Raw genomic sequence first — 15,086 nt, forward strand, 5'->3', positions numbered from 1 at the left:
TTTATAATTGTATAAAAATTAGAAGCACTTTAACCCCTTGTCTTACCATTTTCTTCACAATTTTTTACTTAATTTAAACCTTTCCGTATTATTATTTTCTACTTAGTACTTTTTACCTATTATTATTTTTTATTTGTTAATTTTTTACTTATTATGTTTTTCATATTATTATTTTTTACATATTATTATCTTTTTACATATTATTGCTTTTTACTTATCGCCAGCTTTTACTTATTATTATTTTTTACTATTACTGTTACTACTATTATTACTACTATTACTGCTACTATTACTACTACTACTATTATCACTATTATTACTATTACTATTACTATTACTATTACTATTACTATTACTATTACTATTACTATTACTATTACTATTACTATTACTACAATTTTTTATCATTATTTACTTATTTAAGGAAAAGAAATATTGGCGTCTAGAACAGATCGCTCCAAAAACAAAAAATAGGCTTGGCAGTGAATGCGTCAAGCGGAAATGTACAATCGTCGTTCAAAACTATCGCGTCGAAACAGACGTTTACGCGAAAGTTATAGGATGTTGAAGCGGGACCATATATTACTCGTTCGAAGACAGACATAACGAGCGATCGTGCGTGCTCTTGATTCCGAGTGATCGTCGAATGTAACGCGATATCGATTAAACGCCAGCTCGCCGGAGAAAAACGCGCGATAGACGTCGAAATGCTTATGGACAGTGGCGTACGCGTAGTCGTGAACGAGGCCGGTCGTTTCCGAGGCGTTTCCGTTCTAACGGCTCGAAAAATGTTTCAATTCCGTACGGTCGGGTGTAACCACGGACGATGATATTGCCATTTTCGTTGTCCGGTATCGCGTGGGGAGGGGGGAAGGGGGTTGGAAATCGCCGGAGAGTTCGTGGCGTCCGTTAAATATTCCGCTCTATCCTCTGGCCGGAATCGAAAAAAAAAAAGAAAAACGAGAAAACGGTCGCGCTGGAATACGCTCGATACGCGTTCGCTCTTGTCTGAAGTGCTCGGCTAGTTTTTGTTCGGAACGCAAAACGAGAAAATGCCGAATGAAATTCGTTCCGGGCTACGTGCCGAGCCGATATCGTCCAACGAAATCCCGCGGTCGCGGATCGCAAACGCAACGACGCCCTTCCGACGCCCAGATTGCCCTGTTCGCGGGAAATTAGCGTAATCGATTATCGATCGAACGGCCGAGACGACGCGAAAGAAATTAGTTACGGCGCCCTTAAACGGATTAAAGAAATGTCGCGCGCAACCTCCGACCCTTTTCCGCCGTTAATTATCTTTCCTTGCGACGCCGGCCGTCTACGCGCGTCGCTTTTCGACGACGAGCCTTTCGCCTTTGTCCGCTGTTTCCGCTGATTTTACTTGGCCGGCTGTAATTGTTGCGTGGTAATTCCGCAATTCAGAATTTTTCTTTGTGACCGACCGAAGTTGTAATTTTTAATACGACCTTTATTGTGCAAGTCTCGTGAAAGATCTGCGCGGCGGTTTTCTTTTACCTTCTTCCAAGATTACTGACCTGGAATCTTCTTAACGCCGCACGAATTTCTCCTCCTAGCTTCGTCTCTCCGCAAGAAAACGCTTTGGTAGATTGCTATACGATCTGTTTAGAAATATTTCAATCTTTGTTCGTTCCTCGTATATTAATTGGTTATCCCGTGGAAAAGTGAATAAATAAATTAATAAATAGATAGATAGATAAATAAATGGGCAAATAAATAGATAAATAAGTAGATAAACAAATAGATAAATAAATAAATAGATAAATAAACAGATAAGTATATAAATAGAGAAATAAACAAATAGATAGATAAATAAATAAATAGATAAATAGATAAATAAATAAACAAATGCTGTTTAACATGTTGACTGCCACAGGAATATCCATAAAACTCGCACGAAATCAGTACAGATTATTTCATACTATAACGATAGAGGTCATGAATTAATGTAGAAATTACATCTGTAACGAATTTTACAGATACAAAACAATTTTGATTTTTCTAATACGCTATACTAAAAATTCATCAGCAGGTTTGCTAAACAATTTTTATCACCCATGCACGGTCCGAAAGTGGCGGTTTCCTCGGATCATTTGAAGCAACTTTTTCCTTTACAAAAATTTTCTCCGAGCCACCGTTAACGAGTTATCAACGAAAAACAGTGACCAATGAGAGGCGATCTTGGCTAGCGCGAGGCGACCGAGCCAATGAGCGCAACTGGGCTTCGTGCGCTGGTTGGCTGGGCCGCCTTGCGTCAGCCGTACTCGATTCTTATTGGTCGCCGTTTTTAGTTAATAACTCGTTAACGGTGCCTCGGAGAAAATTTTTGTAAAGGAAGAAGTTGCTTCAAATGATCCGAGGAACTCGCCATTTCCGGATTGCGAGACATTTTTGGGTAGACCTTGTATATGTATAAGGAAAAAATATGAAAACTGTATGTGACTTGTTTTATTAATTGCACTATTTACTACTACTAAAATTGCACTATTTGCTACTGCTGCAACTACTACTGTTACAACTGTTACTACTACGACTAATACTTGTAATTGTAATGTCCAGTTAGATCCGAATCATTTTTACGAATTGGCCAAGTTTCTGGGATTTGAGATCACCGTGCGTCGCGCGTCGGAGCGATTCGTCTTCGTTAGGGGAAGTTTCATGGGGCGATCGACGAGAATTCCGAGAGCTAGCATTAAGTGGCGAACCGCTCGAGAATTTCCCAGGTATTTTTCTTGAACGACGAGCTCTAACGGCCACTAGAAACTTGCCGTCTCGATGAAACATAGTAACTTCCCTGGCCGGAAGTTCGTTTCCCGATGTTTCGTTAATTGGGAACCAGCTTAGACGAGCACGCCGCGAATAATCGAAGGCCACTCGGACCAACTGCTTGAAAGTCTAACGAGCCGAGGCAGAGGGACTTCGGACGATAGACTCGCGTTCGTTCGACTCGGCTATTTATGGGCCACCGCGTATAAATTCCCCGTAAATATTTGAATAAATATTTCATGACCGCCCCCGCCGACGACCAAGGCCGAAACCGAGCAACCTGCACGGATCGTTTCGTAACTTTTCATCCTAATGCACCGCGGCGAATGCAACCCGCAGCTTGCGTTGTGTTTTGTCCGTACGTTCGGTTAGTCGCCTAACGTACATGCGCGACCGAACGCCCGAACATGTACGCTCGATTCGCGCTTCCTACGGCAAATTAATGACGTGAAGGGTCTCTAGTAGTCTTAGAGAACTTTATTTTTTGTGTTGTACTCTCTGCGAGCGCTGGTGGAAGAATGCTCTTCCAACGCTGGAAAGTCGTGGAAGAGCACCCGTGGATGGAGGTAGATTGTTTATTATTGGTCAAGGCACGAATCACCCCTTGGAGGGGGGTGTCTGCCTTGACCCTTGTTGGGGCCTGAGAGGGTTTCCCCAATGGTGGGACCTTTTTATGGCCCTTGTCTCTGGACGCAACACGTTGCACGGTCTGTGACAACGAGCATCAAAAAATGTTAAAATGCATCTGCGGGAGCTTGCTCGACAAATCGTTTCGAAATGTTCGTGATACGGCAGTTCCCCCAGTTTTGCCGGATGTTTAAGCTTTTTCTTAAACAGATAAGATCAAATAATGTTTATAGGTTATGTTTTATAGGTTAACGAATATAATAGAAATTTATGTCATCGTGCGAACCTAAATCCTATTTTAAAAAAAAATGCAGAAAGAATGATAATACGCGAGTGCGTGAAATTTTTATTTCGGTAAGAATCACTCTTTCGTTTTCAAAGAGAGTCGCGTATCATCGTTCCTTCTGCATTTTCTAAAAACAGAATTTACGATCATACGACGCTATTATGAAAAAAACTCCATTTTATTCTTTATTCAAGATCGAAGGTGCTAGATTGCACGCCGATCAATATCGTCGACCAGGAGGTTCGTGGGGTATAAAATTTATTTTTTCCCGTAAACGTCGATAAAATGTAACGACAATAAATATACGTATCTTGAAATGACAAAGAATATTTACGGTAAATTTTCGTTAAAAGCATTAAATGGCTTTGAACGATTTTCAAAAACCAAAGTGTTACAGGTCAATGAATTGACCATGAGGTGTGCGATCCGTTTACATACAAAAATATATAGTTTTATTAAAAGAAAAATCCAAGGTCACCTTGAAATCTCGGAAGAACATGCTCCCAGTAAGAATTTGCGACCATTACAGGGCACTCCCTTCGAAACAGAGTAAGATTAATTTGCAACATTTTTTGAAACGATCTAAACAAATAAATTTATTATAATTAACGTTAATATAGTGATAAATGATGATATATTTATTTTATTGGGGAGATATTTAAATTTAAATAACTTTAAAAAATTAGAATCATATTTTTACGTATAAAGTGAGATTGTTTATTAAAAATAAATAGATAAATTACCTTAGGGATAACAGCACAATATTTTTGGAGAGTTCATATCGATAAAAATGTTTGTGACCTCGATGTTGAATTAAGGATTAGATTAAGTGTAGTAGTTTAATTATTAAGTCTGTTCGACTTAAAATCTTACATGATTTGTGTTCAGATCGGCGCGAACCAGATCGGTTTCTATCTTTTATATAAATATATAATTTTGTACGAAAGGACCAATTATATTTATGATATTAGTTTAGGAGATAATTCAGTGCGTTACTTCAAACGGAACACCCTGTATGTGTTACTTGCGGCAAATATTGCAATAACATTCATCAAAAATCCGAATAAATGTCTTACTTTATTTTTGTACATTCATGGTAGCCACGGCTAGATCTATTCAAACCTTAACGATTAATTTTCATTTGTATATTATTAAAATCTCTTTGTCAAGACCAAAATTAACCCTTTTTATCAGTTCCAACACGAATAGTTAATAATTACATACGATCGCCACAAAATTAGAATTTCGATGGAACGTTTGTAAATCCGGGCCCAAATGGATCCGACGCGTCCGCCATCAGAAGGTTAATTATTTTGAGGAGTGTAGAACAATGTCCTCTCTGGAGAAGCGTCGCCAAATGGCCGGAATTCCGCGCGGATGAAATGAAATAAAGATGACGGCGGCGCAAAGACGGCCGTCAGGACCGCGTTTCTTAATATCCGCGACGTAACTCGGCAGTTCGTGTGTAATTCGTTAATTATATGCAACAGCTTGAAATCCGCGAGCGGGCGGCGCGCGAGCGCTGGGCGAACAGGGGCTTAGCTCGCGATTACGAGATCTCGTTGTGCCCGTTAAAAGGCCCGGCCGTTCCGCCGGCGTTAATATCATTATCCGTACGGTCCGAGGTATTTAACCGGGGAGTGATTACTTTTACAAATTCCAAGAGTGCTTTTAGAACGGCCCTGAGAAAGAGTGGTTTTTTCGGGGGCGTGCAGCTTTTCCCATCGCAAAGTAAACTTCCACGAGACGAAGATCTCCTGAAACGGGGCTAATTCGCGTTGAAATACGTCCGTTCGTTTCGCAGACGCGGAACTAGGGGCAGCGGAGCGGCCGGCGAACGCTGGACAAGCACGAAAGGTTTTCTTGCGAACGAACAACGAGACAAAGACGCGGAGAAACGAGCAGGAAAAAGTCTATCGAAAATTAACTGTTTCAACGATCGATCCGGCGTTGTCGGTGTTCCAGAGCGACCCGAAGTCTCCTCCGGGATCTTCGTCTAATTGGCAGCGACAGCCGAGGCGTAAGTCGAATAATTGCGGGAATCGCGGGTATTCTCGATCGATGCGCTTGAAAGTCTAACGAGAGCGCGGCGACGCGCGCCGCGTCGGCCGAAAATGCAGCGGACCGCGTCTCGCCCGACGACTTTTTTCCGTTCCCCCGACGAATCGCATCCGCATATTTGTGCGGCGCATCGGCCGGAACTGCGGCGCTCGAAAGACGGATGCTTCTTCGCGACTGCTTTCCGGCTCGATATTCGATATTTAACAAGCCCGTTACACCGCGCGAAAAGCGTCCCGCGAACTACGCCGCCGCCGCCGCCCGTAAATTACCAAAGCTTTTCCCGCACCCGGGGAGTGGTTCGGTTCATTTTCATTAGCGCCGCGGAATCGGGGGAACTTCGGGAACGGCTAACAAGCTGCGAGTCTTCCCGCTCGCCAGACAAAGGGGTCTCGGTCGGATGCCGGCCAGACGACAGCGTTCCCGGGGGAAACTTCATTTAAAAAATGTTACTTCAATGTTGCTGGTTCGTTTTCCTATCGAGCGTATTTTTTAGCGGAACGCTCGTCGTTCGGGGTGGAGGACGTGCCAACGTGTTCGGTGTCGCACAGTGATGCGAGGAATGGAACGAAGAAAAAGATTAATATTTTCTTTTTTTTATAACATAATCGTAATGTAGAGTCTTTGTTCGTACGTGAACAATTAAGAAAGAAACAAAAATGTAACTCTCAACACCCAAGAGACACGTTAGTATATATATATATATATATATTATATATACTATATAATAGTATATTTATAGTATATTTATAATTTTCCCTAATTGACAAAAATGGACAATTTGGGAAGAGAAGGTACGATTATTCGAGCCATGCGGATCGTTTTTATAGTTACCAATTGTCAACAACTACTATAAAAACGAGTTATGTGTTCAAAAAAAGCATTTCAGTCATCGTCTAGTAGACTACTGCCTCTATCATCTAAAAAAGAAAATTCAAGTCGTTCAATTCAGTTTTCAAATAGTTATTGCGTTTTAAAAGGTGTACTAACACTTTTGTGGGCCACTGTACATGAAACCATTCACGAGTATACATATGTATCCTTATTATAACGCGTACTGAAATACGTGTATACGAAGCGCGCCTGTACACGTGTACTTACACGTATATTTTCAATACACGTTCAAGAACATGATCTCCAGTTTCGACCTTAATTGGTACGTATATTAGCGCGAACGTCAGCGAGCTCGGATCGATCTGTCGCGAGTGAAGAAAAAAAAAGTATTCGAGATTCCTCCCCGGCGATCGGCGGGAAGTTTCTTGGAGGAGCACGGTTCCGCGAATGGAAACGAAACTCGAGACATTTGTGGGTTCACGGAGTCGCGAACGGGGTAACGACTCTCGAAAGTACCTCCGCCAACGCGCTGAAGAACCGAGGGGTTTAAACCACTCTCGAGACGAGCTGAAGTTCGTCGCGGTAACTGGGTCCCCGATAATCGAAGCCGCGGCGAACAAATAATTTCAGCCCCTCTCCTCTTTATTGGCCTATTCTCAGACCAATCACGTTGCAACGTGCGACGCCACGTTTGCTTGCTATGAATATCGTGATCTTTGTCGCGCTGTTTGTTTCACTCGTTCTTTTGCAATCTTCATCGTGCACAGCCCTACGCTTTCGACGCCCCTGTTCGCCCATTTTTGGGTGACGCAATGGTTTGCATAGTTTTGAAAATCGATCTTTACGCCGATCTATTTTGTCGTTTTGATTTTATTAGGATCCGCGAAACGTGGGATCGTTGACATCATCGATGTTAAAGAGCTGAATTTTTCAATTTCGATTTCATTCAATCAAATACTATTATTAGCGTATCGTTATTAAACCTAATAATTATATATTATTAATATAATATTATTATATATTAGCAAATTTAAATATAATATATTATTATATATTAGCAAATTTAAATATAATATATTATTATATATTAGCAAATTTTTGAGGTAGTTGGTGTGGCAATTAAACACTTTGAATCCCTTCAAAATTCATAATTGCGCTGCTCACGAAGCTTTCCGAATATGGCGGCTACCTCCAGACCCGCCAGCAGATGGCTCCTCTTCCCTCTAGTAACCGATCCGCCTCAATTCCTATATATACAGACTTCGTCCTTCCTACCGATATCCCAACGTCTAAGGCAAGGGCCCGCTAGGATAGCCTTACTGATGAGTCCTCTAGCGGGACTCGGATGTAACGCTTCACTTTCTTTTTCTCCATATTCCACGATCATTTTCACGACAACATATCGCTGGTGAACGACGTCAACACACATAACACCCATAATCGTATACTGCTTTATTGTATTTCGTGTGTGTCACTATTTAATAATAAATAGAATAGTTTCAAAAACCTACTATCTCTACATTACCGATTGTCAACAACTATAAAAACGTGCCGCAAGGCTCGAACAATCGTAATTTACTGTAGTTGGATCGACGAAAAGAAGCTCACGCCTTTTTACCATTTTTACTTGAGAATTTCATCGAAATCGGTTAACACTCATTGCATCGACTTTTTTTGCACGTCCAACGAATCTCAAAATGTCTTTGCACAATCTGTTCCCTAATACTAATTAATGCTAAAGAAGAAACGTTGTACCCCGGACGAAACGTCATCCCCTCTCCAATTCGCTCTCTAACAACAGCCACACTGCACCGCGACTCGTCAAGAGACAAAGTCCGCGAACGAATAAAGGAGTTTTCCACCGCACACGAGTGTACAAGTAATTTCGAATCGTCCTACCTAAACGTATTTCGTTTAAAATTCCATGCAAGAAAGAGTAAATAAATTAATTCAATTTTATCATTCAAGATCGAATTTACTGATATAAAATTACTCAAATATAACAATACTTTTGTTTGAACATTGTTGGAATCGTGAAGACTCTTTCATAGAGAACGATTGAATATATTTATTCTTAGTTCCAGCTATCATAAAAATAGGGAAGAGTTTAAATAAATTCTGTCTCGTCGTTCTTGAAAAGCAACTGGCGCGTGCTGCTATTTGGTATTCGGTCGGTTCGCTGTTGAAATTGAAACAATTGTACTCAATGACAAGCAAACAGAAACCCATTTCCACAAACCATTTATAACACGTCAAGGAGACTACAAGCGTTCGGAAGGTCTCCTAAAGTTTTTACCTTCGCTTTTGCACAAAGCGATTTAAAACTCTGCATCGAGCGAAAGTGTCGCATCGCCTTGAAACGGTCTGGGCGTTTCGGATCTTTATTATTATTACCATAAACGAGCAAGAACTCGCGATATGATCCTCGCGATCCGCCCCGGTGTCGCGTATTATTTTCCCACGGGAGAAGAATACCGCGAACGTGTCAAAATCTCTCGGAACGTTCAAAACTCGCTTCGAAATAGAAATCGTGTAAAAATTCGGATAAAAGCGCGGTCTCGTTATTTTTACGAGAGACCAGCGGTTAGTCGGTTTCGGTGGTCGGTGTTTGGACCGTGAACAGCATCGTTGTCTGCGATCCGCGGGGCGACCGGGATAGGAGGAGCCGAAATCGATAAGGATGCTCTGGCACGGGACGAAAAAAAGTGGAACAGGCAGGGACAGAAACGGAAGGAGAAAGAACAAGAATGAGAACGCGAGCCTCGGCAGCGGCCACGCGGCAAGAAAGAAACAATCCATTCGAGGGTAGGTAAGAACTATCATGAACGGGACACTGCCATTATCTCAAAAATTGTGAATCTCTCTATAGAATAAATTTATACCTGTTTTACAACCGTATCATGCGTATCCAAGCACACCTAATTTAAAGCCGCTGCCAGTTGATGCCTAACTGTGTCAGACAATTGAGCCGTTTATTTTGAAAGTGGCATAAGTCACTTTGTTTTTAAGTCGATATATTTAAGGGTTCGCGTTTTAACACGTTTAAAAATATGGATGCTAACTTTCGAGAAGATTTACTTGTATCTGTTATCTCAGGATACTGATATTTTTCTCGGTATAAATAATTTCGTATAAACGTTAAAAAATCACCACTTTTCATTACGGTAAAGTGACTTATGCCACTTCCAAATAAACGGCTCAATTTATTCTTTTTATGCTTGAAAGTACTTCCCATGCTTTCTCTTTTCTCTCGTAACGTTGTATTATATAAAGTACAGTTTTACTTTTGACTGAGTTTTTATGAACCTTTTTTTCTGCTTCTCATGTCATTAATTTTTAAGATATTTTTATTCAGAAATTTTTGTTCATTTCTGTCTGTACGAAAGAAGATTGAATCTGTAAAGAAGATCGATGTCACTTAAGATTAGTACGCAATATTATATGTGATTACAATGAATAAACGAACAGTACTTATAAGATTGATACCAATATTACATTATATTGTTACACCGTCACGTTCAATGCACCAATTCATGGATGGAACAAAACGTAGTTCTTAAAAAAATGAAATATAATAATCGAATAATCTTATAATTAATCTAATTTTATGATTAGACTGCGCTACCTTATGAAAAAAAAAATTGTCGACAACGATTACTAGAAACGAAAATTAAATAAAAATGTATTGTTTCTCTTATTAATTTTGATAAATTCAAAATAGCGTAACAATATTGTCAACGTTATTTCGCCTAACTTTCCTCGAAAATGGTAAAACATATCTTGGAATCTCAACGGGAAACTATTTCTTGAACTGTCCTCGACATTATTATACAATATTTTCTTGCAGTGGCCTGCATTTGTCGACAACTATTAAATAAAAATATATCGATTTTCGTATTAATTTTGATAAGTTGAAAATAGCGTAACAATACTGTCAAATTCTGTCAAATCCAATTTTATGATTCAATTACCCATATTCGTCATAAATGCACAAAATCCGCAGTCAACTTATACTAGCTCGAGTCGAAAATAACTTCCGATGCGTCTAGGTAGAATTTATTGTTCGTGTCCACCCACTATGAGTCACCGGGACAAACGAGATTTTGCGTTCTTTAAATAGATAGGCGTTCAAAATAAATGAAAGAAAAAAAAACAAAACAAAAATAAATAAAGAGAAAACAAAATAAATGTCCGATAAAAGAACGGACGTTATTTACGACTCGACCTAATAATAAAAGAATTGATCTTTCTCAAACTAGAAACTATAGAATTAGCGTCCCATTCGTGGTGTCTGGCCAAAAGTGTCCCATTCGTGGCAGTTCTCCTCTAATCAGAATTCGCAGCGAGTGCTGTCGGGAACGGGGAAAGCCTGCTGGAAAATTGCCGTGGTCCCGACGAAAGGCGAGGCTTCCGATTGGAATTTGCAAATGAAAATTCGCAGGACGGTTCAACCGGCGGACGCTGATCTTCGAGTGTCGGTTTCAGTCTGCCGACCGGTTTCGCGTAATTCCCGTCTGAAATTCATTCGGGATCCTTTATGTCGCCGCGGGGCGGGTGTCGCAGGGGTTTGCGAGGGTGGCCGGGACGGGAAGGCCGGCATTTTTCCGCGCGCGTCGCTCCGCTCTGGCGTATTTATGCTTTTAATATGTTTCGCGGTTGGTGTGCTCGGTGCCGCGCCGCGAATAATGCGTCTCGAACGAACTGGGGTTGCACGGGGTTGCCGAGGAAAGTAGACAAGGGAGCAGGGGGGCCGGGCGAACCGGTGGAAAGAATCCAAGAAGTTGAAACAGCCGTTTGTAGGGTAAGTCGGTTGGTCGGTGGAACGAGCGAGCATTACGGAACGGTTCGTTTCGTATGCGCCGATTCCGCGAATCGTCGACCTAAGTGAAATTGTCTCGGGGCCACGGGCCTAAGCGACGCCATTCCCATGATTCGGCAAAGCCGGCGGCCCTATCGTTACCTTCTAATCGAGAGTGCTGTTAACCGCTCCTTTCGCGCCGTTTCCCACGGATCGGCGACTTTACGTGGCTTTTCAATAAGCAGTCCCAGCTCACCGAATTCAATGACATTCGATTAGCACGCCGTAACCGTCCCCAAAAACGCCTACCGAATCACAGCAATTCGGCTAATTAAACTCGAGTCGGAGGACTCGCGTTTAACACGCCAAATGCGCTGCTAATTCGGATACTATCGAGTCGACAATATTTAGAAGCCTGTCTTGATCTTGATTACATCTGTAATTGATTATGGACGGTAATCATGGTGGTCGTTAATCATTCATCAAGTAATCATTAATTGAGTAAATCGGTAATTATGATTACTTTTGATAATCTGTAATCATCGATTAGCAATTTGCAATCGCAGACGAATGATTCATTTATTTTTTGTCATCACTTGCTACTGGGGGGCTAGGATATAGGGCTAGGATAGAAAGAGTTGAATCATGAAATACATGCAGATTTTCTAAGATTATTCAGAATTATCATCTACTATGATACTATAATACTAGATTTGTCAGAATAAAAAAAATATAATTGTTACATGATTAATAATTATTGTGATAATCATGATCAACGATTATATTTGTTTCGATGACTTAAGTTATCATGATTACTTAGTAACTTTAATCATCATCATGATTACTTGATTACTTAGTAATTTGAATCATCATTATAATTACTTGATTACTTAGTAATTTGAATCATCATCATAATTACTTGATTACTTAGTAATTTGAATAATCATCATGATTACTTGATTACTTAGTAATTTTAATCATTATTATAATTACTTGATTACTTAGTAATTTTAATCATTATTATAATTACTTGATTACTTAGTAATTTTAATCATCATCATGATTACTTGATTACTTAGAAATCGTAATCATTAATCATATTACTTGATTCGTAATCATTAATCACGCACGTGATTAGCAAAATGGCCCTTGTATCATCTTAAAACAATTCAAATCCTTTCTCAAATTCAATTTTAGAGAGATTATACCGTCTTAAAAGCTGTCTACATATGGATATTTGTACCGCGCCTGCATAAAATTTGTTTGGGGTCATAAGAGACCCCTCAGAATACCATTACAGAGCCAAATACAATTTAAAATGTTGTTCAGAACGATCAGCTTTTTCTACTGAAACCCTGGGAGAGGAAACTTGAGGGTATTTGCTAGAAATTCGAGGGCGATCGAATTCAATTTGTCTCGTAAATTTAATTAGCGGCTACGGAGAATCGATAGGACCACTTACTGTGAAGCTCGATGATGACAGCGGTGGTCAGCGGCGGCGCCAGATGGGTGTTGTTTGCCTTGCAGTACAATTTCGCGTGATAGTGACTCCTCGTGAGGCCCTTCAGCGTCACGTTGCTTATGGTCACGACATTGGTCTCGCCTGCCAGCCCTTGGGTCTCTCGAACCTCGGATGGCGCATCGATTATCTGCGACTCCAGGTACCATGTCACACGGGGCCGAGGATTACCTGCGTCAAAACGGGCGAACGCCTTGAAATACGATTCTAACAATTCGTTCCTGTCATTCTACGAATCGATCCGGTCGATAATTACTGTGCCCGAATAATACATCGCGACAATAACGGGCTATTGCTTGCATACTCCTATTGTATGCATTCTGCGATACGACCTTTGACAGTGGGGGCGGATCAAATTGACCCGGCTGCTACAGTGGCCGGAGAAGTGAATCAGTAAGCAAGAATACAGTTCGGATGACCGAGGTATTCCGATAACAGAGCGGTTCGCTAGTTATTATTTCCACTGTGTTCCTATTTATCAATTCGGATAATAGAGGCTACAGCTTAACACTTTATCGTCCGGTCGTGGTTGAGGCTGCCACTCAGTAAGGACTGGCTTAGTCGCGCGCGCATTTGCTCCCAGTACCGGCTAAATTTTCGCTATTCATTGTGTTGTGCTTATTCCTTTAAAAATAATAATAAATAATAATTATTATTATAATTATAATTCATAAGGATATGGGGAGGTCAGCATACAGGAGGTCAGCTACTAACAAAACAGTAAAGAAGCGAAAACCGTCGATAGCTAAAAGTCGATTAATAGGCTATCGGTCGATAAGCATTGGCAATCGAAAAGCCGATTAATAGGCTAGCGATCGATAAACATTGGCAATCGAAAAGCCGATAAATAGGCTAGCGGTCGATAAAGTGTTAAAATGATTGTAACCGGTGGTGCGAGGAAACGGCTATTTAACCGTTGGGCGTCTGTAACCTAACAGCATCAATTGAAACACAAAACGAGTTTCGTAAGTTTTTTTATATTCTTATTAAGAGTTAATTATCTTGTTCGCTGTTCTGAAAAATTGTTGCTATCTGCTACTAAGGATTATATTATATATCTGCCGTAAGGATTACATGCTTCGTTAATTATGCTGTTTTCTAATTGAATTACGTACTCGTGTATACGGGATTGGTTCATACCAATCGGTTTACACCATTCTCAGTTATCTGAGAATATGCTTGATAACAATTGGTATAATAAAGGTTCGATTATGAACTCGTACATCCGAGGTAGAACATGAGGTAGAACATTATGGATAAACGAAGATAGATATCTAGACTGCGGATTTTATGCATTTCTGGCACAAATTGCTAGGTGTAATTTAATTATTATACAATTTATTTTATATAATTTATTTAATAACTTTATTTTATTTTATTTTATTTTACTTTTTATTTATTTTATATTTATATTTATATTTTATTTTATATTTATATATACTTGATTTTGTATTGTACGATTTACCGAACTCATTTTGCGATAGCTACAGCAAATGTCGAGAAGCGATTACATAGAAAACAGAACATGGCCGATCATTTTATTCAGTCCACTATCATGCAAACATCGAGCTTTGGTTTTCTCAGTTCAGATTCAAGATTTCATTAACGCTATTTTCACCGATATTTCGTATCGCACAATTGACCGAATTCATTTTCTGACGGCTACAGCAAAAGTCGAGAAACGATTGATCACATGAAAAACGTAGAACATAGGAAATCGTTACTGTTCAAAATGATTAAAAGACGTACTTTAACCCCTTTGATAAAATTACCGTTAAATAGAAATCATTAAAAGTTGCCTACCAATACCTTCGGTAGAATTCGATTAAGTTTGCCGAAGTTAAAGTTAAGACTTAGTTAATGTCACTTATAGTGACATACCGATTAGTCTCGCCCTATTTTTCTCGCAATATCCCGATCGCATGTCGGGCACGTGACCATGTGCCGGATGGCATATCAACATTTAATGACCACCCAACCCTGCTTGCGCGTCGATTTACGTAGACAAGACGCATGTGCACACTTCGAGAGACGCTATAGTTCTATTACCGAGGAATGCGAGCGTCGTTTGGGTTTAGGGGATGCGGCCGTGGGATGGTTTCCATATCCCCTGGTGAGGAGATTCATGGTCGATCCGGCTGTCAATTAAACGTCTCTCGCAGTCTTCGCGACGTTACGGC

The 15,086-nt window shown here is 40.3% G+C and overlaps 1 protein-coding gene across 2 annotated transcripts in view; it reads right to left on the bottom strand.

Moving 5' to 3' along the window:
• The window catches only part of LOC117219293 (protein turtle homolog B), a 329,095-nt gene that overhangs the window by 146,330 nt on the left and 167,679 nt on the right, over positions 1 to 15,086 (bottom strand). For both annotated transcript variants that reach the window (XM_033468332.2, XM_033468329.2), the window contains exon 6: positions 12,850 to 13,077. In XM_033468332.2, the coding sequence (XP_033324223.1) occupies positions 12,850 to 13,077 (228 nt within the window). The remainder of the gene's footprint in view (positions 1 to 12,849; positions 13,078 to 15,086) is intronic.

Source organism: Megalopta genalis, chromosome 2 (genome assembly GCF_051020955.1).
Source record: "Megalopta genalis isolate 19385.01 chromosome 2, iyMegGena1_principal, whole genome shotgun sequence".
NCBI classification, from domain to species: domain Eukaryota; kingdom Metazoa; phylum Arthropoda; class Insecta; order Hymenoptera; family Halictidae; genus Megalopta; species Megalopta genalis.